This window comes from Myotis myotis, unplaced genomic scaffold (assembly GCF_014108235.1).
Source record: "Myotis myotis isolate mMyoMyo1 unplaced genomic scaffold, mMyoMyo1.p scaffold_m19_p_2, whole genome shotgun sequence".
Taxonomy (NCBI): Eukaryota; Metazoa; Chordata; class Mammalia; order Chiroptera; family Vespertilionidae; genus Myotis; species Myotis myotis.
The window spans coordinates 93,358,209-93,382,234 of NW_023416324.1; the positions used below are offsets into that span (position 1 = coordinate 93,358,209).

The 24,026-nt window shown below is 44.9% G+C and overlaps 1 protein-coding gene across 1 annotated transcript in view; it reads right to left on the reverse strand.

Annotated features, from left to right (window-relative positions):
* The window catches only part of BPHL (biphenyl hydrolase like), a 51,266-nt gene extending 29,522 nt beyond the window's left edge, over nt 1-21,744 (reverse strand). Inside the window, exons 1-4 of the mRNA XM_036348686.1 lie at nt 21,595-21,744; nt 15,370-15,473; nt 13,291-13,457; nt 11,256-11,409 (exon numbers count right to left, since the gene is read on the reverse strand). Coding sequence (XP_036204579.1) covers nt 11,256-11,409; nt 13,291-13,457; nt 15,370-15,473; nt 21,595-21,701 — 532 coding nt within the window. The 5' untranslated portion in view covers nt 21,702-21,744. The remainder of the gene's footprint in view (nt 1-11,255; nt 11,410-13,290; nt 13,458-15,369; nt 15,474-21,594) is intronic.
* Between the last annotated feature and the right edge of the window lie 2,282 nt (nt 21,745-24,026).

Below are 24,026 nucleotides of genomic sequence, written 5' to 3' on the forward strand. Positions count from 1 at the left end.
ATCAATTGGTTGCCTCTGGGATAGAGCCTGCAACTGAGGTACATGCTCTTGACTGGAATCAAACCAGGGACCCTTCAGTCTGTGGGGCAACGCTCTATCCACTGCGCAAAACTGGCCAGGGCTGATGATTCCAAGCTTTGATGAGGATCTAAGTTAAGGTACCTCATGCGTTGCTGGTGGAAGTGTAAATTTATGTAGTTGCAGAACAATCTGTCACTGGCAATGGAGTACATTTGTATTCCACAACACTCAGCAATTTCCTACACCCTAGGCAGGGGTGGGCAAACTTTTTGACTCGAGGGCCACAATGGGTTCTTAAACTGGACCGGAGGGCCAGAACAAAAGCATGGATGGAGTGTTTGTGTGAACTAATATAAATTCAAAGTAAACATCATTACATAAAAGGGTACGGTCTTTTTTTTTTTAGTTTTATTCATTTCAAACGGGCTGGATCCAGCCCACAGGCTGTAGTTTGCCCACAGCTGCCCTAGAGAGACACTGTGGCTCACATGCCCCACAGGACAAATACAAGAATGTTCGTAACAACACTGGAAACAGACCCATTGTCCACTGATAAAAGAAAGGGAATGTAGAACGCAGCATGCTTGCTCAATGGAATATGATACAACAACACCATGAATGAATTCTAGAAATATAATGCTCCCTGAAGTATCACAAAAGATGAGCTACAGTGTGAAATCACTCAGTATAGTTCAAAAACAAAACATATAATAAAACATATATTATAGCATATAATAAAATATAAATATATGTTTATGACATATATCTAATATTATTATACATTCCTATAACATTAATATATAATATTAATATATTGTATATAATATTTTAAACATATATTTTATAAATTTATATACATTTTTACAAAATAAAGTAAGTCCCCCAAGGTGGGAAGGCCAAGACCTTTTACGAACTAAATTGGCTAAGCTCAAAATGAAGATATTTTTCTTACTAAAATGTAAATCCCTCCCATGACATTTAGGACCCTCTAATCCAGCCGTCCTCAAACTACGGCCCGCGGGCCACATGCGGCCCGCCGAAAACATTTATCTGGCCCGCCAGGTGTTTTTGCCGCCGTAGTGTGCATAGGAATTTGTTCATAGTTTTTTTTAAACTATAGTCCGGCCCTCCAATGGTCTGAGGGACAGTGAACTGGCCCCCTGTTTAAAAAGTTTGAGGAGCTCTGCCTAATCCCATGGTTGTTCACAAGTTCCTGACTGAAGAGCAGAGATGCTATCTCATTCAAGTTTGTATCTGTTGTGACTAACACACAGCAGATGTCCAATGTTTACTGGATTAATGAGCTCCAATGTAGCTCCAATAATGTTTACTGGATTAACGAGGTGCTGAAGGAAAGGATGGGTTCTGGGGTAGGGAAGAGAAAAGTAGGAGATAGACCTAGAAAGACAGAGGTCCCTGGGTCACTGCAACACTGTGACAGCAGGCGATCCTTCAAATGAATTAACTTAGTAAAGCCAGGCATCTGGAGCAAGAGGTACCTATGGGAATGTGAAATCTGGGATAAGACCTTGGCCTCCCACAGGAAATATTACCTAAATCTCAAGGGCAGGGAAATCCAGCTGAAGCTGGGCAAGCCAGTTGTTCACACCAAGTGCTGTGGTTAGAACACAGGCTTAGAAGTCACACTGCCTACTTCTGAATCCCAGCTCTTGCACTCACTGGCTCTGCGACCCTGAGCAAATAAGTTCCTTAACTTCTCTGTGATATAGTTTCCCTACCTAAGAAATGAGAATTATAATAACATTATGGGATAAAAGCAAATAAGTTAGAGATTAAATGTGCTAACAACAGTGCTTGGCCTATAACAAGCACTCAAAAATAGTTCATGTATTTATATATTTACTTCTGTAATTTTTTAAAAGAGGAAGCCAGTTTTACACCAAAGTATAATTTCCACCAAAAATAAGTAGTAATTACGTTTCATAGTTAAGTTCCTAAAGTAACCATTTGAATCACTGTTTGTTAATCCAAAACAACTAATTTATATCCAAAAAGAAACTGATATATTTCTTTCTGAGCATATAATGTGTGATAAGCACTGGATACTTAATGAAGAAAACACTCATTCATCATTAATTAGTGAGTTAATCCAGTAAACATTATTGGAAGTCTGCTGTGTGTTAGTCACAACAGATACAAACTTGAACAAGATAGCATCTCTGCTCTTCAGTCAGGAACTTGCGAACAACCATGGGATTAGAGGGTCCTAAGTGTCATGGGAGAGGGTGGGGGAGGACAGAAGAGGGTCATTGAGCTCAAATGGGCAGTGGGAAGGGAGTGGCAGGGTGGGGCTGCCTAGAGCAGCCGTGGGCAAACTACGGCCCTGCCCGTTTGAAATGAATAAAACTAAAAAAAAAAAAGACCGTACCCTTTTATGTAATGATGTTTACTTTGAATTTATATTAGTTCACACAAACACTCCATCCATGCTTTTGTTCCGGCCCTCCGGTCCAGTTTAAGAACCCATTGTGGCCCTCGAGTCAAAAAGTTTGCCCACCCCTGGCCTAGAGGATATATTGCTATATTCAATTCAGTGAGAGCAGAAGTCAGTATGCAAATATGGGCGCAAGAATAGCATGTGCAGCAGCAGAGGCAGAGAACCATGCCACCTACTGCCAGAACTTCAGGACTCCTCAGGTGCTGAAGGAAATGATGGGTGTGTGGGGGTGGGGAAGAGAAAAATAGTGGGAGATGGACCTACAAAGATAGAGGGTGCTGGGTCACTCAAACTCTGTGAGCAAACCTGAGAAATTTGAACGTTCTTATCAAGAAAGCCATGGGAGACCTTAAAGGATTTTTAAGTAAGATATCATGAGATTTACATCCTACCAGATTCCTATCAGAGCAGTGTGGAAAGAAGATTGAAAGGAGGTAAAAATGGGGACTGGTTAGAAAGGTGTTGAATCAATCCAAGTGGAGACTGACTCAGGGTCTGGACCTGGAGCCTGGCAGGAGGGATGGAAGGGAGGATGGATTGCAGACAGAGCAAAGGAAGAATGCAGGAAGATGCAAAGGGCTAGATGACTATGTTGCAGAGGGTAAACGCTTCGCCTCAGAGTCAGACATGAAGTGCCATCTCCCAGCTGTGCCACTGTTGCAGGTTTTTTCATTTCTTTGATCATTTAAAAAACAGGCTGAGTAATAGCTAATTTACAGGACATTGTACATGGGGTAAAAATGTTAGTTCACAGCAGGCATTCAATAAATATTTTTAATTACTACTTATTTCTAAACTAGAGGCCCGGTGCACAAAAATTGGTGCACTCGGGGGGGGGGGGGGGTCCCTCAGCCCAGCCTGTGCCCTCTCGCAGTCTGGGACCCCTCGGGAGATAACGACCTGCTGGCTTAGGCCTGCTCCCGGATGGCAGAGGGCAGGCCCAATCCCTAGGTGCAGCCCCTGGTCGGGCTCAGAGCAGGGCCGATTAGGGAGTTGGGGCGCCTTCCCCTGTCATGCACAGAGCAAGGCAGATTGGGAGGTTGCGATGCCACCCTCAGTCACGCTCAGGGTAGGGCCAATTGGGGGGTTGGGGCACCGACCCCTGTCACACTCAAGGCAGGGTCGATGGGGAGGTTGCGGCACCACCCCCTGTCATGCACAGAGCTGGGCCAATCAGGGGGGTTGGGGCTCCGTACCCTGTCACGCACAGAGCAGGGTCAATCAGGGGGTTGGGGAGCTCCCGCCTGTCATGCATAGAGCAGGGCCGATCAGGGGGTTGAGGAGCTCCCCCCCCCCCCCCCGTCACTCACAGAGTAGGGCCAATAGGGGAGTTAGGGCACCGCCCCCTGTCACACTCAGGTCAGGGCCGATGGGGAGGTTATGGCTCTACCCCATCACACACAGAGCAGGGCCCGTGGGGGGGGGGGGGGTGGCGCCGCCCTCTATCACCCACAGAGCAGGGCCAATCAGGGGGTTGGGGCGCCGCCACTGTCACACTCAGGTCAGGGCCGATGGGGAGGTTATGGCTCTACTCCGTCACACACAGAGCAGGGCCCGTGGTGGGGGGGGGGGGGGACGCCTCACCCTGTCACACACAGAGCAGGGCCGATCAGGGGGTTGAGGCGCCGCACCCTGTCACACACAGAGCCGCAGGGCAATCAGGGGGTTTGGGCGCTGCCCCCTGTCACGTTGATCCCGGTGCTGGGAGGCCTCTCAGCTCCGCTGATCCCGGTGCTGGGAGGCATATTACCCTTTTACTATATAGGGTAGAGGCCTGGTGCATGGGTGGGGGCTGGCTGGTTTGCCCTGAAGGGTGTCCTGGATCAGGGTGGTGGTCCCCACTGGGGTGCCTGACCAGCCTAGGTGAGGGGATGATGACTGTTTGCAGCTGGTCACACACCCTTCAGGGTGGGGGTCCCCACTGGGGTGATTGGCCAGTCTGGGTGAGGGGCTGAGGGCTGTTTTCAGGCTGGCGGGTGACGGAAGCTCCCAACCGCTCCTTTTTTTCTTTCTTTTTTAAAATTCTGGGCCAGCTTTAGCTCTGAGGCTCCAGCTCTTAGGCCTCCGCTCCTGAAAGCAGGTATCTGGTTTGTTTCGGTTCTATAATCGAAACTCTGTATCAACTCCAGCTCTGAGATCCCAGGCTCGCTGAAAGCAGGTTTCTGGGGTTTTGTTTAGCTTCTATATTCGTTACAATGTTTCTTAAACTGCAGGCTCAGAGGCCGGCAAGGCAGGCAGGAAACGTTGGAGTTCTCCGTCACTGAAGCAAGCAAGTCTCATGTTAGTTTCAAGCTGCCTGGCTGCTGGCCGCCATCTTGGCTGGCAGTTAATTTGCATATCTCGCTGATTAGCCAATGGGAAGGGTAGCGGTTGTACGCCAATTACCATGTTTCTCTTTTATTAGATAGGATATTCCATTGGGAATCATTTGTCAAGATTAAAAAATTAGCAGGTAAAACAGGTTTGTGGAGGAAAGACTGAGTTCAATTTTAGACATACTGAATAGTATCAGATACATGTGGGACAACCAGATATGAAAATTGACTAAAAAATTGACTACCTTGGATTTGGGAGTTCAGTGAAGCCAAGAGACTGACTGAAGCTCCTAGGTGTAAGAGTGAGAAGAGGAGCGGAGTGCCAGGATGGCATTTGGGAGACCCTAATGTTCAGGGCTCAGCAGAGGAGAGTGGGCAAGTGTCAAAGCCAGAGAAAACCAGAGATAGGAGGGAGAAGTTGAGAGAACCCGGTGGCAAGAACTTCAAGACAGATATAATGTGTATATTTTTAAATGCTGCAGAATGATCAAGGAACCTATGGGCAGTAGGTGTCCTATGGGTGTGGTAGCATAAAGGCACTGTTTTCTCTGAACTGGTGGGCAGGAAGCCATCTTCACACAAGTTAAGGAGAAACTGGGCAGACATTATAGCACGTGTGCCATTAGAGTTCCAGAAGAAGAGAAAGATGTTGACAAAGAAAAAATATCAGATAGAATAATGACTACAAATTTCCCAAATTTGGTACTCCAAAATACACAAAGCAAAAAATGAAAAAAGAAGAAAGAGACAAATCCACAATTATATCTGGAGACTGCAACATTTATCTCTCCATTACTGACAGGACAAGTGGAGAAAAATTAGAAAAGATATAGAAGGGCTGAACAACACTATAAGCCAACTTCACCAAATTGACATTTATAGAACACTTCACCCAATAGCAGCATAGCACATATTATTTTCAAATGCACATAGAATATTTACCAGATAGACTATATTCTGGGACATAAAACAAATGTAAAAGAATTGAAATCATACAACGTATTTTTTCTGAACATTAAGTTCAGAAAATCTTTGAAAAAAAACAAGGAAATTGATAATCTTCCAGTTAATCTGGGTCAGGATAAAAAGAGAGATGATACAAATTACCAGTTTCAGAGAATAAAGAGGGGCTATCACTATAGCCCTTACAAACTTTTAAAAAGTAATAAGGGAATACTACAAAGAACACTAAAAGAATCCACTGGCTTTGAAAACAAGGAGATTATACTTACCTCAGTGAGAACAGTTTCAGTATGGGCCAGAATGGGAGATGGGCCAGAAGAGACTGAAGAAGGAATGCGAAGAGAATGTGTAGAAGCAGAGTGCAGACTTTTTCCATAAGACTGTGGGAAAGGACAAGGAATGGTGAGGTAGTGACTATAGGTAAGAAGGGCAATCTTTTGGAGGAGGAACCATGCCCGCCTTTATAGGCTGAGAGGAAAGGTCCAGGGAGAGAAGTCAATAATACAGGAGAGGGAGGGAGAACCAAAGGCACCATGTCCTAGAGGCAGCAGGAGGGAAAGGACTAGCAACAGAGTGGAATGGCTTTACACAAGAGCCACTCTCCTTGGAACCAGGGGGCAATACACTAAGGACAGGCAGGAGTTCCGACTGGGATTGGAAACAAAATCAGACTTATCGTTTAAGAATTTCATAGTTCTTTATCCAACAGAAAGACTGTCAAGAGCTAAGGTTCTACAGCCGTAGCCAGTTTGGCTCAGTGGATAGGGTGTTGGCCTGAAGGGTTCTGGGTTCAATTCCGGTCCAGGATTTCAGGCTCAATCCCTGGCCCAGGTTAGGGCACCTACAGGAGGCAACCAATCGATGTCTCTCTCTCTCTCTCTGTCATTCCCTCTCCCTTCTACTCTCTCTAAAGATCAATGGAAAAATATCCTTGGGTGATGATTAACAACAACAAAAAAGAACTAAGATTCTATAATAAAACATTGCCATTAAAGAGCTTACTTAAGTCATGTGAATTGCAGAACAGCTGAAAAAGACTAGACTTGTAATATTCTAGCACATGGGTCTGCAAGCTATTTCTGTAAAGGACCAGAGAGTAAATATTTTAGGCTTTGTAGGCCAAGAGGCAAAACCAAACATATGTAGATAAAAGAGAGAAAACTTCTGATCTTCCTGGCCTTGTCTGGGGTAGGCCATCTGGAAACCTACAGAAACACACTCAGGACAAAAAGCTCCTGGCCTGAAGAGAAGGGTCTTGGTGCGCCAGGCCAGCATGTGGTGGGGGGAGGGTAGCCCACGTCAATTTCACTTTGTGCTCCAGGGACCCCCAGATACTGATGCGCCCTTCTCTCCTCCTCAGGGCCGGGCGGTCTCAATTTGGGCAGCCTGCTGGCTAAGCAACTCCTGAATTGCCAACTGACATTCCATGACTGGGTGCCTTGTTATAACAACAGTCGCCAAGGTGTACATGGCCACCAATCCAGGTCCTGGTAGCTATACTGGAAGTGGAGGAGGAAATGGGGATGAAGGGGAACACCCCATATTCGTCTTTAAGACTCACTGCAATAGCCTCCCCATTGGTGCCCGAGTCTTAACAAAAACAGATGGTGAACTGGAAATGTTCTCATGTCTCTACAGACATCAAAGATAAGCCTGTGGGGCAATCCCACCTCCAAGCAACGCAGCTGTACTGTCTTAAAACATGTCAATAGAGAGGAATGGCGGTGTGAAAAACCCCTTGTCCTCTCCCCGTGAAATTTCAACAAATTAACCAACTATAATTCAACAAATACATCCCTGAGCAACACAGATGCATGCCTGAGAGACCCATGCATTAAAACATCTAAAGGTGGGCAACCAGGAATAAACAGGGAAACAAGAAGAGGGAAAGCACAGCTGACCTGAAGACGCAGCCAGCAACTGGGAGCTCACACCCAGCCAGGAGGAACAGAGAGCTGTGGGGAAGGGAGGGTAGACCAGCAGGGTGAGAGGCAAGAGAGAGAACAGATATCAGAGCATTGGGTTCTGCCGTGTGGCTCTCCACTGTCTGGTTGGCAGTGGTGTTTCAGACAAAGAAATGGAATCACAGAGCCCTGCTGCTGCTTGGAATCCCAAAACTCACTTCCCATTGCCCTTGGAATTGTGTCAAAGAGCATATTATCTGTAAACCAAGAGCTATTGCAGTAGAACCACTGTTTCCCCCTGTGACTGATCCCCAGGAGGGTTGCTTAGAGTGGGACCCCATGGAGTTCATCAAGTTTGTATCTGTTGTACTAACACACAGCCTTGCTGGAGCTCCTTTGTAGGTATCAAATTACTTTTCTCTTGCTGCCTTTAAGATTCTGGGCATGGGCCTATGTGGGTTCTTGCTTGGGACTTTTTGTGCTTCTTGTACTTGTGTGACTTTTTCCTTCATCAGGTTAGGGAAATTTTCTGCCTTTATTCAAACACGTTCTCTATCCCTTGCTCACTTTCTTGTCCTTCTGGGACACCTATTATGCGAATACTAGAGGCCCAGTGCATGAAAATTCATGCACTGGAGAGGGGGGTCCCTCAGACCGGCCTGCCCCTTCTCACAGTCTGGGAGACCTCAGGGGCGGGAGGCAACCCAGTTATCAGGGGAAGGCAATGCCCCCATCACACCTCTGCTGCTGCCACTGCCAGCAGCACAAGCCTCGGCTGGCCCTAGGCACCTGGGCAGCCGCCATCCGAGGCTTTCCTGTGCCTTGGGCCGGCCCTGGACAGCTGGGGGGCTGAGGGTGAGTCCGGCTGCACCATGCGCCTGCCACCCCTCCCTCCCCCCCCGTCCCCCAGCTGGGCTGAAAGGACTGTGGGACTCCGGTAGCAGGTGCAAGGAGCGGCCAGACCCACCTAAGGGCGGTCTGGCTGCACCACATCCCTGCCCCCCACCAGCCCAGTGGGGCTGAAAGGACTGGGGAACTCCAGCAGTGCTGAGGGGACTGGGCACTGCCATCTTGTGGCTATGGGCGCCGCCAGTTTTGTGAAAGAGTGATGGTCAATTTGCACAATCCCTCTTTATTAGATAGGATTGTTACATTTCATGTAGTCCCACAGCTCCCTTAAAGTGCCCCCCTGTTTTTAAATTGTTTTTTTCTTTTTGGTTCTTTGATTGAGTGATTTTTTTCTACCCTGTCTTCGAATTCACTGATCCGACCTTCGGCTTCCCCTAATCTGCTATGTATTCCTTCCACTGTGTTCTTTATTAGTGCTATGCCATTCTTCATAGTTACTATATATTTTCTCATGCTGTTGAGCATCTTTGCCATCTTTATTCTGAATTCTATGTCTGATAAATTTCTTATCTCCATTTCAGTTACCTCTTCTTCTGGAAAATTCTCTTGTTCTTTGATTTGTAGATTGTTGTTTTTTGTCTCCCCATTTTGCCTGCCTATTTGGGTTTGTGACTATGTATTAACTAGATCTGCTATGCTTCCCAATATCTAGTGCAGGACAGTGTCAAATGCTTTTTCTGACTAATTACATCAGGCAAAGACTCAAAGCCTCCAGAGACCTGCCTCTGCTTGAAGACTGATTGTATTCAGTCTTGAGTAGCCTCAGGCAATTGTCCACAGGATGGGCGAGAGGTTTTCCAACAATGTGGGGCAATTGCTTCTGCCTCTGAATGTAATATTTAAAGAAACAGAACAAGAAATCATCAGACTTGTGTGGAACCACAAAAGACCCCAAATAGCCAAGGCAATCTTGATAAAAAAGAATGAAGCTTGAGGTATCATGCTACCAGACTTCAAATTATACTACAGAACTATAATAATCAAAACAGCATGATATTGGCAGAGAAACAGACACACAGATCAATGAAACAGAATAGAGAGCTCAGCTATAAAACCACATGTATACAGATAGATAATTTTTGACAAAAGAGCCAGAAACAATGCAGTAAAGATGATCTCTTTAATAAATGGTTGGAAAACTGGAAACCACAGGCAAAAGAATTAAATTGGATTATAGTTTGTCCCCATGTACAAAAATTAATTCAAAATGGATCAAAGACATAAATATAAGATCTGAAACAATAAGTTATATAGAAGAAAATACAGTATCAAACTTATGGACTTTGGTCATAGAGAGCATTTTATGAACTTAACTCTAAAGGCAAGGGAAATAAAAGCAGCAAGACACTGACAACAAAACAAAGAAAGAGGCAGCCAACCAGATGGGAGATGATATTTGAAAATAGTTACTCTGACAAAGGTTTAATTTTCTTTAAAATATATAAAGAACTCATAAAACTCAACACCAAACAAACAACCCAATCAAAAAATGGGAAGAGGACCTAACAATATACCTCTCCCAAGAAGACAAATGAGCAGCCAAAAGATATATGAAGAGATTCAACCTCACTAGCAATTAGGGAAATACAAATCAAAACCACAATGAGATACCACCTTATACCAGTTAGAATGGCCATTATCAACAAGACAAGCAATAACAAGTGTTGGAGAGGTTGTGGAAAAAAGGGAACCCTCATCCATTGCTGGTGGGAATGTAGACTGGTACAACCACTATGGAAAGCAATCAGGCGATTCCTCAAAAATTTGAGAATAGAGCTACCATATGATCCAACAGTCTCTCTCTTGGGTATATCCCCGAAAACCTTGAAATCGTGTATTCACAAAGATATATGCATCCCTATATTCACTGCCACATTATTCATGGTGACCAAGCCATGGAAACAACCAAAATGCCCTCTAACAGGGGACTGGACAAAGAAGATGTGGTACATATACACAATGGAATACTACTTGGCTATAATAAAAGATGAAATTGCGGCATTTGCAACAACATGGATGGATCCTGAGAATATTATGCTAAGTGAAATAAGTCAGTCAGAAAAAGCTAAGAACCATATGATTTCAGTAATATGTGGGATATAAAACTTAAATTCATGAAAACAAACAGCAGTGTGGTGGTTACCAGAGGCAAGAGGGATGAGGGAGAAGGGGGTCCTAATATATGATGCCAGGAGAAGATCTGACTTGGGGTGGTGAGTACATGGTGCAATATACTGATCTTATAATATAGAAATCCACACCTGAAACCTATATGTTGACCAATGTCACCCCAATACATTTAATAAAATATTAAAAAAATAAAATAAAAAATGTGAATAGCACAGACATTCTTTATCAAAAATCAGGTTTCATATTTGATTACAATATTTCCTTTGCACTCACATTATTTTAAATGAGGTTATGAATAAGTTCACTACAAGTAGGAGAAAATGTAAATACTAGTTTTGCCCTTTCCTGAATCATAAATGTGCCACTTCTGGAAAGAGAAAGCTTTAAATCAAAGACTGGCTAAATTGCATTACTTTTCTGAGAAATTATTATTCCTACCTTAGAAATGAGAACTAGAAGAGGATGAGATATGGCTTGCCAGGACATATCAAAATAAGAATTGAAGGGGAGAGGGGAGAGGAGGATGCTACTTATCATGACATCTGTGGAACCTACCCTGATAAATCATCTCATCTTCCTCAGTCACATAGGCGTTGGCCCCCCAGATCACTATCTTATGGATGTAAGATGGGTATTTTGCAGCTGCAATGAGGGCTGTTATACCACCATCACTCCACCCCAGCAAAGAGATCTTCTTAAACTTCAGCGTCTGCAGTAAACACGACAAAAAGCACAGCACAGATTATTGCTTCTCTCTGTCAAAAGAACCCAATAATCCATTATTAACAGAATCAATATAGCTGTGGGTTTGAAATATCAATTGGTAATTGATGAAAAAATCCTTGAGTCTACCACTTGATGACATAAATGCTTTCTCTCAGTTAGTTTGGTATAAAGATAATTGTCATAAGTATTGTTTTGAATTTTGAAGGAACTACTTCTGTTTGGATAAAATCTCAAGGAACTGGAAACAATGGAGATCAGCTGAACTTGGACATGACCAATAACATGAACACTTGAGCAAAGACTTTGAGAACAGCTGTGCAGATTAGAAAGGGACATTGGATGAAATGAAGTCATTGCATCTGGTAAAGTCCCTAATTGCAACATTGTGAAGAAGTGGCTGGAGGAAGTTTGGAAGGGTATGGTATCATGGGGAAGTTATGTTAGTCCCAGAGTGAAACAACGGGGCTCTGAAAATGTGTTTCACAGGGAAAATGAACAGAGATGCTGTCTGACAGAAATGCTGTCTAGAACAAAGATGCTGTCTAGAAGTAAAACTTGAATTGGGAAAATTAAGTTAAGGAGTTAACAAATACCAGTCCAAGATAGTTCCAGATAAACTGGGATAACTACTATGGATAACAACTTGGCACTATCTTGTGAAATGAACACATGCATTTTCTGTACCCAGCCAGCCATCTCCTAAATGGGTGTGGAACTCTTACGCATATGTACCAGGAAATAGGTCTAGGATATCCACAGCAGCATTGTTATAATAGAAAACAAACAAACAAACAAACAAACCAGAACTAAAATGACAACAGACAACAGAATGATCTCTGTACTGCTGTTTATAATCACCAAAGAAAAGGGCAAGTTAAAAATGAAGTTATTTATGTACCATTAGAAAAGATGTGAATAAGAAATAGTACACCCATACAATGAAACACTATGCACCTATTATAATACTGATGTACCTCAGCTGGAGTGGCTCAGTTGGTTGAGCGTGGTCCCGAGTACCAAAAGGTTGCTGGTTCAATTCCTAGTCAGGATACATACCTGAGTTGTGGGTTTGATTGCCAGTCGGGAAGCATACAGAAAGCAACCTGTCAATGTTTCTCTTTCACATCGATGTTTCTTTCTCTCTCCCCCTTCCCCGCCAGCATGTCCTCAGGTGAGGATTTTTTTTTTAAATGCAGAAAGAAAATGCAGATGTAAACTTATATTTATTGACGTGGAAGTATCTCCTTGACAAATTGGAGAAACAGTAGGTACAGTAAAATGCCATCAATATAAGACAGTGTATTTATATATATAACTAGAGGCCCAGTGCACCGATTCATGCACCAGTGGGATCCCTTGGCCTGGCCTGCACCCTCTTGCAATCCGGGACCCCTCAGGGGATGTCTGAGAGCCAGTTTCAGCCTAATCCCCACAGGCCAGGCTGAGGGATATGCATATAAGATCTTTGGTTTATCTCTTCCCACTTCCCCCACCTCCCCTCTTCCCTCTGAGATTCATCAGTCTGTTCCATGTTTCCATGCCTGTGGTTTCCGCTCCTGTGTGAGCGTCTGCTTCCTGGTGGCCAGTGCGCATCATAGCTACTGGCTGGTCAGCCGGTCGATTAGGCTTTTATATATATAGATAAGATTAGCCAAAAAGGCAGAGCCTCAAAGGCTTAGTAGTGGTTGCTGTACATATTTGGATTGTGGGATATTTCTACTTTCTTCTTTATACCTATTTGAATGTTTAAAATTTTTCTATAGGAACCACACAGTATTAACCTTATAGAAATCAAAAACAAAAACAAAATAAATGACAGGTCCAGCCATTCTCTCTCCCCTAGGCTCTTCCCTAAGAGACCCACCTTCATCAAATCAACAGCATCTTTTGCATCCCTTTCAAAAAAGTCCCCTGGGAAATCTCGATCTGGGGGTCTGGAATGTCCATATCCTCGAGGATCCCAAGCGACCACTGTGAAGAGCTTCTTATTTAGGTTTTTAATCTGAGGTCCAAAATCAGTCTCTCCACTTCCTAAAAATAGCCACTTGGTTAATTCAGATGAATGCTTTTACTGTTTCAAACACATTATTGTAAAAAAATAAATAATTACAATCTTAAATCAAAGTAACTAATTTCTACTCAAAGTTAGACATCAGAATATAATCAGCCAAGGAGCCTTACTTGCAATGAGAATCCATTTACTGGGAGGCTGACTTCCTTTCCCTACGGAGCTCAGAGCTGCCTCTTATCTCCTCCTGGTGGCTACTTTGAGAAAGACAGAGGCCCTGATTCTTTGGTCCTGTGTTATTATTGAAGTCCTGCACTTTTGATACCTTTTCAGCTTAATCTTCCTTTAAAAAATAAATCATGAAACTGCACAGAAATAGACTTACTGATATGATATGCTTCTGGGTTATTTTTTCTTTTCTTTTTTTAAAAATGACTATTACAAGTGAGAGAGATTATAATATCTGTAGACAAATTTATGAGATTTGATCCAAGTTATTTTAAAGTAGAATTCTAAAATCCCAGATGTTGTTTTACTAAGCGAATGTGAATAGCTCTGTAGATATTTTGGGGTTATAACTAGAAATCAGAAATTAAACACAGAAATGATGGGGAAGGGCGGGGTGTGGAAGAAACAACTCAATTTAGTTTATTTCATTAAAAAATTACAAAACAGCCTGGCTGCCTGTGGAGAGGGAACTGGGTGCTGGGGACAGGGGATTTGGAGATAAAAATCTCACTATTTGTCTGATTTTTGAATCAGGTTAATGTTTTACATAAACAAAGTTTTTATAACTGGATAGTGATTGCAATACTGAAATAATGAAAACCTAAGCTGATAAATTATTTATTGCTTTTACAGATTGCTTTGGCTTGACATCAGTCATTGGAGTAAATGTCCTTCTTCATTACAGTAGCTTAAGGAAAAACATATACTAAATGCTGTCTAGACAAGGATGCCCCATAGCTACAGTACCACATTCAGCTCAAGTTCAGTCAGGTGGAACCATCAACTGAAATACTTTAGGACAGTGGTCGGCAAATTGCGGCTCGGCAAACCGCAGCTCGTGAGCCACATGCGGCTCTTTGGCCCCTTGAGTGTGGATCTTCCACAAAATACTGACCTCTGAACATGGGCCATGAAGTTTCAATCGCCCCGTACGTGCACGCCCGCACGTGGTATTTTGTGGAAGATCCACACTCAAGGGGCCAAAGAGCCACATGTAGCTCACGAGCCGCAGTTTGCCAACCACAGCTTTAGGAGAAAGAAGCAAATTATAAAAAAATAAGCATAAATTGGGATTATTTAACTAAACAAACAACCCAATATTAAGACACTTAAAACTAAATTTTAGATGTCCTGAGATCATTAGAAAATCTTCCCCTGAACTTGCTACACTGAAACCACTTATCTGTAAAATGAGATTGAGATTCAGCTGGCTTTACAAGTCCATTCATATTGATCTAATTTTGATTTTCAAAACATCTGTAAGCTCTGTTTTGTTCTTAGCTCTTATTTTAACTGAACACATAGTCAACCACAAAGGGCCATCAATCCATCTTTCAGCACGGAAAGTCTCCCAAATGGAAAACCCAGAATTCCAGGCAATCTGGGATGGCTGGTCACTCGCTCATCTGCTTTCTTTGTCTAGCCCTTCTTCCCATATCCCTTTCCTTGACCCTGCCATCCTCCCAAAGTGTAGGCAACCAACTACACAGTGTACTTGCATGGGAAAAAACAGGTATATAAAGGAATAAAAAAATACATAAAAACAGAAAGTTATCTTTCTAAATCACCTAACATTTATTGTAGCAAATATTACTTAAAGCATTTCTGCAAAGCACTAAAATTAGTAATCAGCATTTGGCCGCTACTCTTGGGAAAGCCTCGTGGATCACACCGCATGCTAGAGCAGTCCATGAAAACCTTGCAGACCCAACATTCCAGGAAGCAGCAGGACGGCATGCTCGCCCTCTCCGGTCCGCTGGTAATGCAGGTGGACACCGTTCACAGCCACTTTGGTGGAGGTTACTGAGGTGCTAGAATAGAAAAACCCCACCCGAAAGGAAGAGTATTAGTTGGCAGAGCCAATGTAAGATGACAAAACTGCCCTTTCATACACGAGTCAGCTCCAGTGCCCTTTCCAGGCCTCTGAGTTCTCTGATTTGTGCTTCTGTTTTCCACACATGAAAAACGACATGAGTTTGTATCTTCCTCACTAGACTGCAGATCTGGGCTGGGTCTTCAGGTTTGAAAATCCAGCTTGGGGCTTACCCTACAAAAGTCCTGAGAGGCTTGTTCAAATCAGTGACCAGACAGGCCCACGGGCACAAGTCCGGGGAGCGGGAAGCCAGTAGTGCCAACGTGCAGGCTGATGGGGAAGCTCCACACTGGAACATGATGAGCATCTGCGCAGCACAGACCCACCTTCTGAACCTTAGTGGGTCCAGAGGAGCGACCTGGACCTGCAGCTGCCCTGGCAGCATTCCCAAGGATGAGACTGATCTCCAGGGTCCACAGGGAAGGCCTGGATCTCAAGGCTGTCCTTAGGCATACGACTTCTCACATCCTTTAGCCAACTACAGAAGGGTTCTAATTAAGAATGCTTGTCTGCACTGATATGGCCAAACTAGTTTTTAAGATGTTGAAATACTTCTGTATTGATAGTTAAATAGCTGGGTCCATAAGCTCTCATCTCAAGAGCCCTCCCCCTGCCACCGACCCCCCTTGGCCCAAGACCTCCCATGATGCAGCATCTCACTGCACAGGCTGGGCGCAGAGAGGGTCTCGGGCCAGGGCTACTGCCAGGGTCTGCTCTGACTGTACGGCGTGTGCCGTACCCGGTGTTCTGTTCTGATTCCTCTCCTCTGCTGTTCGTCCAGAAGTTCTGGGACACCTATGCCGGGATATAGGCCCCGCATCAGGTTCTAGCAGCCTCCCCCAATTTCCCATAGGCTGGGTGACTTGAGGAAGGGACATTCTGGCATGCCAGGACAGATGCTGGAACAAATGTGCTGAACACAGGTACATCAAGTCTTCAACAACACATAATTTTTGGAAAAATGATTGGTAAAAAGGCCTGACATGACTATGAGCTCATTATCTACAGAAATATTATGGGAGAGCAATAATAAGGCACTAAGCAGTGGCAGTATCATACCAACATTGCCAAGTTACTTATTATTGATGTCCTATTCCTCTAATTTATTGTTATTGTCAAGATGACTCTAGGATCAAGATAAAAGCAAATAATGTTGTACTAATATTTATTTCAAATGTTTGTTTACTGACACATTTGCTTTGCTCACAGTCTATTAGGAGAAAAGATGAAGACACAGAGATTTACCAGCAAACCCTCAGGGAGGGATAGGTCATGGCTGAGGGAAGAACTTGAGGTACACAGTTGGAGCAAAGGTTTATGCATTTCCTGTGTTCACCACCCAGGGATGCGGAAGCTCCCCAGACAAGATGACTGGCATTTGCACAGCTCACGACAGTGATAATGGTACCTTTCTTACTCTTTGTGCCCTAAAGATTTTTAAGGGGCTCCCTTCCTTGCTTGTAGAAGTAATTTTGTACACTGAGGATGTTATGCACCATCAGAAAACCCCCCTCCCCCAACCAACTCTGTCAATGTCCAAGCCGGTGCATTTTCATTACTGGGTGCTGCTGTCTGCCTCTCTCCAGGAACCCAGGAGCCAGCCCTAGGGCACCGTCTCAAACAGGCTTCCCTTCCCTTCAGTGCTCATCTCTGTTATTAAAAAAACCCTCTACTTTCCCTCTGCACTTTGCTCTATGTTTTGATTCCCCATTCCAAATTTCTTTTCTTTGTTATTATCCCTATCCCATATTCTTTTGGTTGCCTAGTAATACAGAAATAAAATCAGGTAGTCTAAAATGGGGCATGATGGCAATTGATGTCAGAATACTAGGGTAGAGGCAGCTTTAAAGGAGAGACAGCCTGGCCAGTGTTGCTCAGTGGTTGAGCATCAACCTGTGAACCAGGAGGTCATGGTTTGATGCCCAGTCAAGGACACATGCCCAGGTTGCAGGCTCCATCCCCAGTAGGGGACATGCAGGAGGCAATCAATGATTCTCTTTCATCATTGATGTTTCTATCTCTCTCTCCCTCCTCTCTGAAATAAAAAATATATTTTAAAGAAGAGGCAGAGAGATTTCATCAGAGATATTTGAAAAAGAGGAAGAAAGTAGCACTTGAAATGAACTTCCAAGAATACAGTGGGAGGGTGATTCTAACAGAGGAAATGGTGTGATAGAAGGCACAGGAGGAAGGACACATGTGGGGACAGGGCAGTGGTCAGCCTGGCAGGAGTGTGGGGGGAAAAGGGAGCATATTTTGAGGCTGAGCAGTGACAGGTTTGCAGTTCAGGGGAAAGAAATGGCCTAGTGCACTGCCATCAACATATACCAATCTCCAGTCTTGGGAAACAGGACAGAGGACTGCTTATAAACAAAAGTAAATTAAATGAAAATCAATTTCAAACATAGGAAAAAAAGTTTTATTTTAAAAAATAATAGTTATTGAGTGATTAATTTTCACATAAAAATTTAAATGGTTACAGCCTTTTTCCTCCAGCTTATGAAGGGGTCCTTAGGTGGCAGGCAGGCCTCAGATAAACACTGTTACACTGCGAAGAGTCACCTGTAGGGAGTAGGCCTGGAAGGGCCCTGACATGTGCGTATTACTTGAACTACGTTCAAAGTACCAACTTTTCCAACTCTCAGCTACGAAAAAGATAGAAAAGTTCAGAAAATTTAAAGAACAAAAGTAAATCCCTTTCCTCGGGCAGCTCATTTGTTGTTTCCACTACTTTCTCCCTCCTAATAATTGCTTCTCTAACCAAGGAGTTCTTAAGCAGGTGTGTTCTCTAGAATTTCCTGTGAAGAGGAAAAATATACCTGCCCAGGACAATCCTGGGAGACCACCAGTCAGTAACTGGGGTAGGACCCTGGCATGTGCTCTGTAAAATGCCTACACCCTATTATGCTATTCATTCATTCATCCGTTCATTCATTCATATATTTCCTGAACACCTACTCTGGGCACTCCGTGTGGCTTGGAGGCTGGCAGGGAAGACAGATAATGAAACCTGCAACCAGCAGGCACTATGAAGTTCGCCAAGTATTATGACAGAAGAGGAGCGGGGATGCAGGAGACGCTGGGGTTGAAGGTGGCAGGCATCAAGTTCCCCATGCCCTCACTATCATCTACATGGCTGCCCACTCAGCTCCTTTCTGAGAGTGTTTCCAGCCTCCCGCTATATCAGTGGGGCTCAAACTTAGATTTGAATCATGTGGCAAAACTTTAAGCGCCTAATACATTTTAATTATTATAACTGCATTTTTAAATTGTTTTTTTTTTTTCTTTTCTGGAAAATTTAATTCTCTGGATGCCCAGGCTACACTAAATCAACATCTCTGGGGTGGGATGCAGGCATTTGTATTGTTTTAAATCTCCAAGAGATTCTAATAGGTAATCCAGGTAAAGAACTACTATACTGAGTTAATTTCTTGGAGGAGAAATAAAACTCCTGTCTCCCTTTTAAAAGCAGCCTGTAGAAAGGCATGCTCATCTACAAGAGCCTATGTCTTCCTTGTATTTGTCCTTGACTCCTTTTTTTCTGGGAGGCTGGACAATTTTGTGAAAGGGAAGGTCAGGAGCAATGCAATGGCCATCAGTTCCTGATTGAGGGGCTGAGCCACTCCCCTCAAAGGGGAAGAGTCTACTGTGGGGGGAGGTCAGAATGTAAGAGTTTGGGGCAAATAACTAAACTAACACTAACATTTAGTGTCACTATTAAACTAAATCATGGACTGCTCAGAGCTTATCTCCTTCATTTTGTGATGAAAGGCACATTAATTACAAGTAACCACACTTTACCACTGAGGAAGCTGATGGTTAGAGGGTTAGGCAATTGCCTGGTCAGCCTGCTGGGAAGCTGCAAAGTCAAGATGAGCACCTGACTGTCTGATACCAGAGCCTGTGGCACTTTTTACACTTTGCTCAGAAATAAAAACGGGGACTATTGATAGGATACATCCTCACTTTGAAAGTCCTACATAGTCTCTATATCTTGTATGTTGAACAATTTCTTTTGTATATTTTTTCCCAAAGTAACCATTGGCTACAATAAAGCTACCTTGCAGAGCATGGATTTACATGAATTTTGATGACACACTTTTACATCTTTTATACCCTGCTTTGTTATTTAGACATTCATATATGTATCATTGCTAACTTTACCCACTAATTACTTAATTTTTACCTCCAAGGCCTTTAACATTCACTGTCTCAAATTCTATGCACAATTCTGCAAGGCATGCAGCTCAGAGAGGTTAAGTAACCTGCTCAGGTTAATGTAGCCAGAAGTGGCAATGTAGCCATTTGAACACCAAAGGCCATGCTTCTTCTGTAACCTCATGGCTGAAGAGGGTCCCCAACAGGGCTCCAGCACCAGGGCCACTCACCCTGACTGCCTGACAGAAGGTGGTGGCAGGTGCCAGGGGGAGGAAGCTCTCTGGTTCTCCCAAAGAACATTCCAAGGTTCAACTCCAAAATTTTTTTTTGTCAGGCAGTTAGTTAGGTTCTGTAAATTATTAATATTGCAATTGTATGTAACATAACTTCCAGATTAGAAATAAGAGGAGTCAGCATTCCAAATAACAGACTTACAAACAAGTTTTCAGAACACAACTCAATTGTAGTCGGGCACTAGCTGTGACAGGGCACTTTTACCTACTTAATTTGGGCTGCAGCCTTGTTTCAGGATTAACCAATGCCACTGCTTATTTTCCCTGATTGTGTCACATCAATTTGCAACCACAGCTATAAAATGGCAGTTCAAATTCCAGAGAAACCTGTTTTTGAGATGTATTAGGGAGAATGATTTGAAGGCTAATGAATCAGCCTCCTGCAACCATTAAATAACCTACCTAACTTTGATATTGTTAAAATCAGCAATTTTATTTCAATCCTGTTCTGCAAAAAGGAAAATGGATAAATCGCCATTTTACAGTGGTGGTTTGCAAATGTGGCCATTGACATATATTTCCATTTGCATCAAAACAATCTTGAAATTGTTCTAAAAGACCTATAATAAAAAAAGAACCTAAACCAAATATGAAACTCCTACTCAATCACAATATAAAAATGTAAAGCTGGTCACATTTTCTTCCTTTCTCCTTTCAAATTAAGTAGTCAAATTCGAAGCTTCCACCTTAGATAAAGTGAAGTCCCCAATAATCTCTCTAGCATTTGACTTGTCTTCCTAATCACGAATGGAACTTGCCCATCAAGTTAACTGCGCCCACCTGGTGTGCTCAGAGGCGAGCACGGACCAGAGGTCACGGTTCCATGCCCCAGTGGGGGAAGGCAGGAGGCAGCCCATCAATGATTCTCTCCCATCACTGATATTTCTCTTTCCCCCTCTCCCTTCCTCTCTGAAATCAATAAAAATATATTTTAAAAAATATTTTAAACCAGTTAACTGCATACATGCATTGTGTGTGTGTGTGTGTGTGTGTGTGTGTGTGTGTGTGTGTAGGGAGGTAGGTCTGCAGGGAATTCTTGCTGCTCTATTCACACTGTCCGCCTAGTATCTCTTAGGACCCAAGGCACCCATTTTTAAGACAGCGGGTCAGAGATTAATCGGTTTTGTTGTTGGTGGTGGTTTATCTCAAAATGTGTGTGTGTGTGTGTGTGTGTGTGTGTGTGTGTGTGTGTGCGTGTGTTTGGGAGCGGCTGGGGGGCGGAGAAAGGCAGGCTCTCGGGGCTCCGCAGACCCCCAGCGCCGGTGGGAGTCAGGCGGGCTCGGGCCCGGTTCTGAGCGCTCGGAGTCCAGGCGCCCTCAGGCCGGCTTCCGATCAACCCAACAGGAGATTATTGCCCTGAAGGTCTTACGAGACTGGACAGAGCAACCGACTACGAGCACGGGGTTCGAGGCTGTCACCTGCCGCGCGAGCCTGGGACTGATCCTCACGCTTCCTCCCGGCCCTTCGGGGCTCCGCGACCCGCCGCGCTCGCCGCCCTCCGCCGGCTCCAGGGCCCCGAGCAGAGGCCGAGCCGCGCGCCTCTCCCGCCCCACCCACCCCCGGGGCGCGAACACGTCGCGGGAGCTCGCGGAGGGAGGGGGCCATTACCCGAACGCGGCGGCGGGCCGGGCCAGGGGGACGCGGGTCCCCGACTTCAGAGCCGAGAGGAGGAGCCGCAGGCGCAGTGCCCCCCGGCCGCCTAGCGCCGTCGCCATGGTCCCAGGTCGCGCCGGTACCAGGAGAGCGCATGCGCGACCCAGGCTCCTGGGCCTCAGCCCCTCCCCCCTCCCCCCTCCCCCCCCCACCCCTCACATACCCCCCACCCCGCCCAGCCCCCACCCCCAGCCGCCTAGCGCCGGGGGACGCTGGAGAGAAAGCTGGGTGCTCGCTGATCCGTGACCGAACCGGCACTCGCGGTCCTGCGGGCACCCGGGCGCGGATCGTCTTCACTTGGGATGCCAGCTCCAGCTCCGGAGGCCACGACCCCGTTGGGTCTGCCCGCCCCGCGCTCGGCCGGGTAACCTGGCAGTGCCGGTGGGCGAGCAGCCCCTGTCCCGCTCACCCAGAGGCGAGGAGGGGGTAGGTGAGGAGTTTGGCTGTCAAGTCGGGTGAAGTGTATTTGCTTCTAGAAATGTGATTAAAACATCTTTGTTCTTCATACCACCTCACATCATTCGAATAGCTATTATTTTAAAACAACAGAAATTAACGTGTTGGAGGATGTGGAGAAACCCTGTGCATTGTTGGGAATATACAGTGGGGCCTTGACTTACGAGTTTAATTCGTTCCCTGACGGAGCTCGTAACTCAAATTACTCGTATGTCAAATCAAGAAGTGAACGAGTGAGACACGTGATGCTGGGCTGATGTTGTGGCGTTCACTGTGACGCTCGCTGCGCCAACTAGCGGTGGGGTATCAGAAGCTGGCTGGTAACCCGAATTTTAGCTCGCAACTCAAAGCAAAAAATCGGCGGAAAAACTCGTTAGTCGGGACACTCGTAAGTCAAGGCCCCACTGTACAGTGGTGCAGTGGCTATGGGAAATAGTACTATTGTTATAGGCAGTTAGGTAGACAAGAGCAGAGCATGGACCATGGACCAGGTGCAGAAGGTTACCAGGGAGCAAAGTTCCTGGGGCCTAGCAAGAGACAAAACTGGGAAAACAAGAACCGGGTCCCCAGGGTAACCTTTCCTCAACCAGCATATCCCTGGTCATGCGGTTTGGACCCCTGCTCTTTCATCTGGCTGGTCAGGTGGTTTAGACAATACCCCAAACTGCTCCCCCTCCTACCCCCCCAACCCCTCCCCCCTTCCGCCACACACACCTTTCCTCGAGCAGTGGTTCTCAACCTTCTGGCCCTTTAAATACAGTTCCTCATGTTGTGACCCAACCATAAAATTATTTTCGTTGCTACTTCATAACTGTAATGTTGCTACTGTTATGAATCGTAATGTAAATATCTGATATGCAGGATGGTCTTAGGCGACCCCTGTGAAAGGGTCGTTCGACCGCCAAAGGGGTCTCGACCCACAGGTTGAGAACCGCTGTGTCTGGAGCGATAACATAAAAACCAGGCAAGTGACATCCTGGCTGCCTCAGGACCAGCTGCATTGACTAATGACCCCCTGCCCTGGTGCTGACCAATCAGAGGAGATGATGACCCTGAAAGAGCACTCCTGGAAATTTGAGGAATATTCTATTGAGACCTTCCCCTGAGACCTCCCCTAAGAGTCCCACCTACAGAGAGAAATAAATACCCTCAACACAAAGGACCCAGTGCTGGCTCTTCCCCAGGGGAGCACACCGGAGCCGTTCCCTCTCTCCCTCTTCCCTCTTAAGGGACCCACAAACCTCGCAACCAGGGGAGCAATGGGCAGTGGCAGTTCACCAGGCTAACCCCCTGGATCTGCCTCCAAGGCCCCCCTTTCTCTGACTGCTCAGAGAGACAAAGCAGACAGCCTAGGCCAGTGACGTCGAACCTTTTGAGCTCGGCATGTCAGCATTTTGAAAAACCCTAACTTAACTCTGGTGCTGTGTCACATATAGAAATTTTTTGATATTTGCAACCATAGTAAAACAAAGACATATTTTTGATATTTATTTTATATATTTAAATGCCATTTAACAAAGAAAAATCAACCAAAAAAATGAGTTCGCGTGTCACCTGACACGCGTGTCATAGGTTCGCCATCACTGGCCTAGGCTCTCCTGTTGCTTCTTCTATGCTCTTCCTTGTCTCACTGTCCTAAGTGTGTTATTGCTGCAGCCAATATATTTTGCTGCACTTTGTCTCTTAATTGAAATGTTTCCTTCAAGAAGACAAGAACCGAGGTCTTGTCGTCTCACTGGTGTAACACTACCATGATCCGGCAATTCCACTTCTGGGTATATACCCCCAAAGAATCACAAGCAGGGTCTCAAACTAATATTCATACCTCCAGATCATAGCAGCATTATTCACAATAGCCAAAAAGTGGAAGCAACCCAACTGTCTATCAATGAATGAAGGTATACATACAATGTGTACGACTATAATGGAAT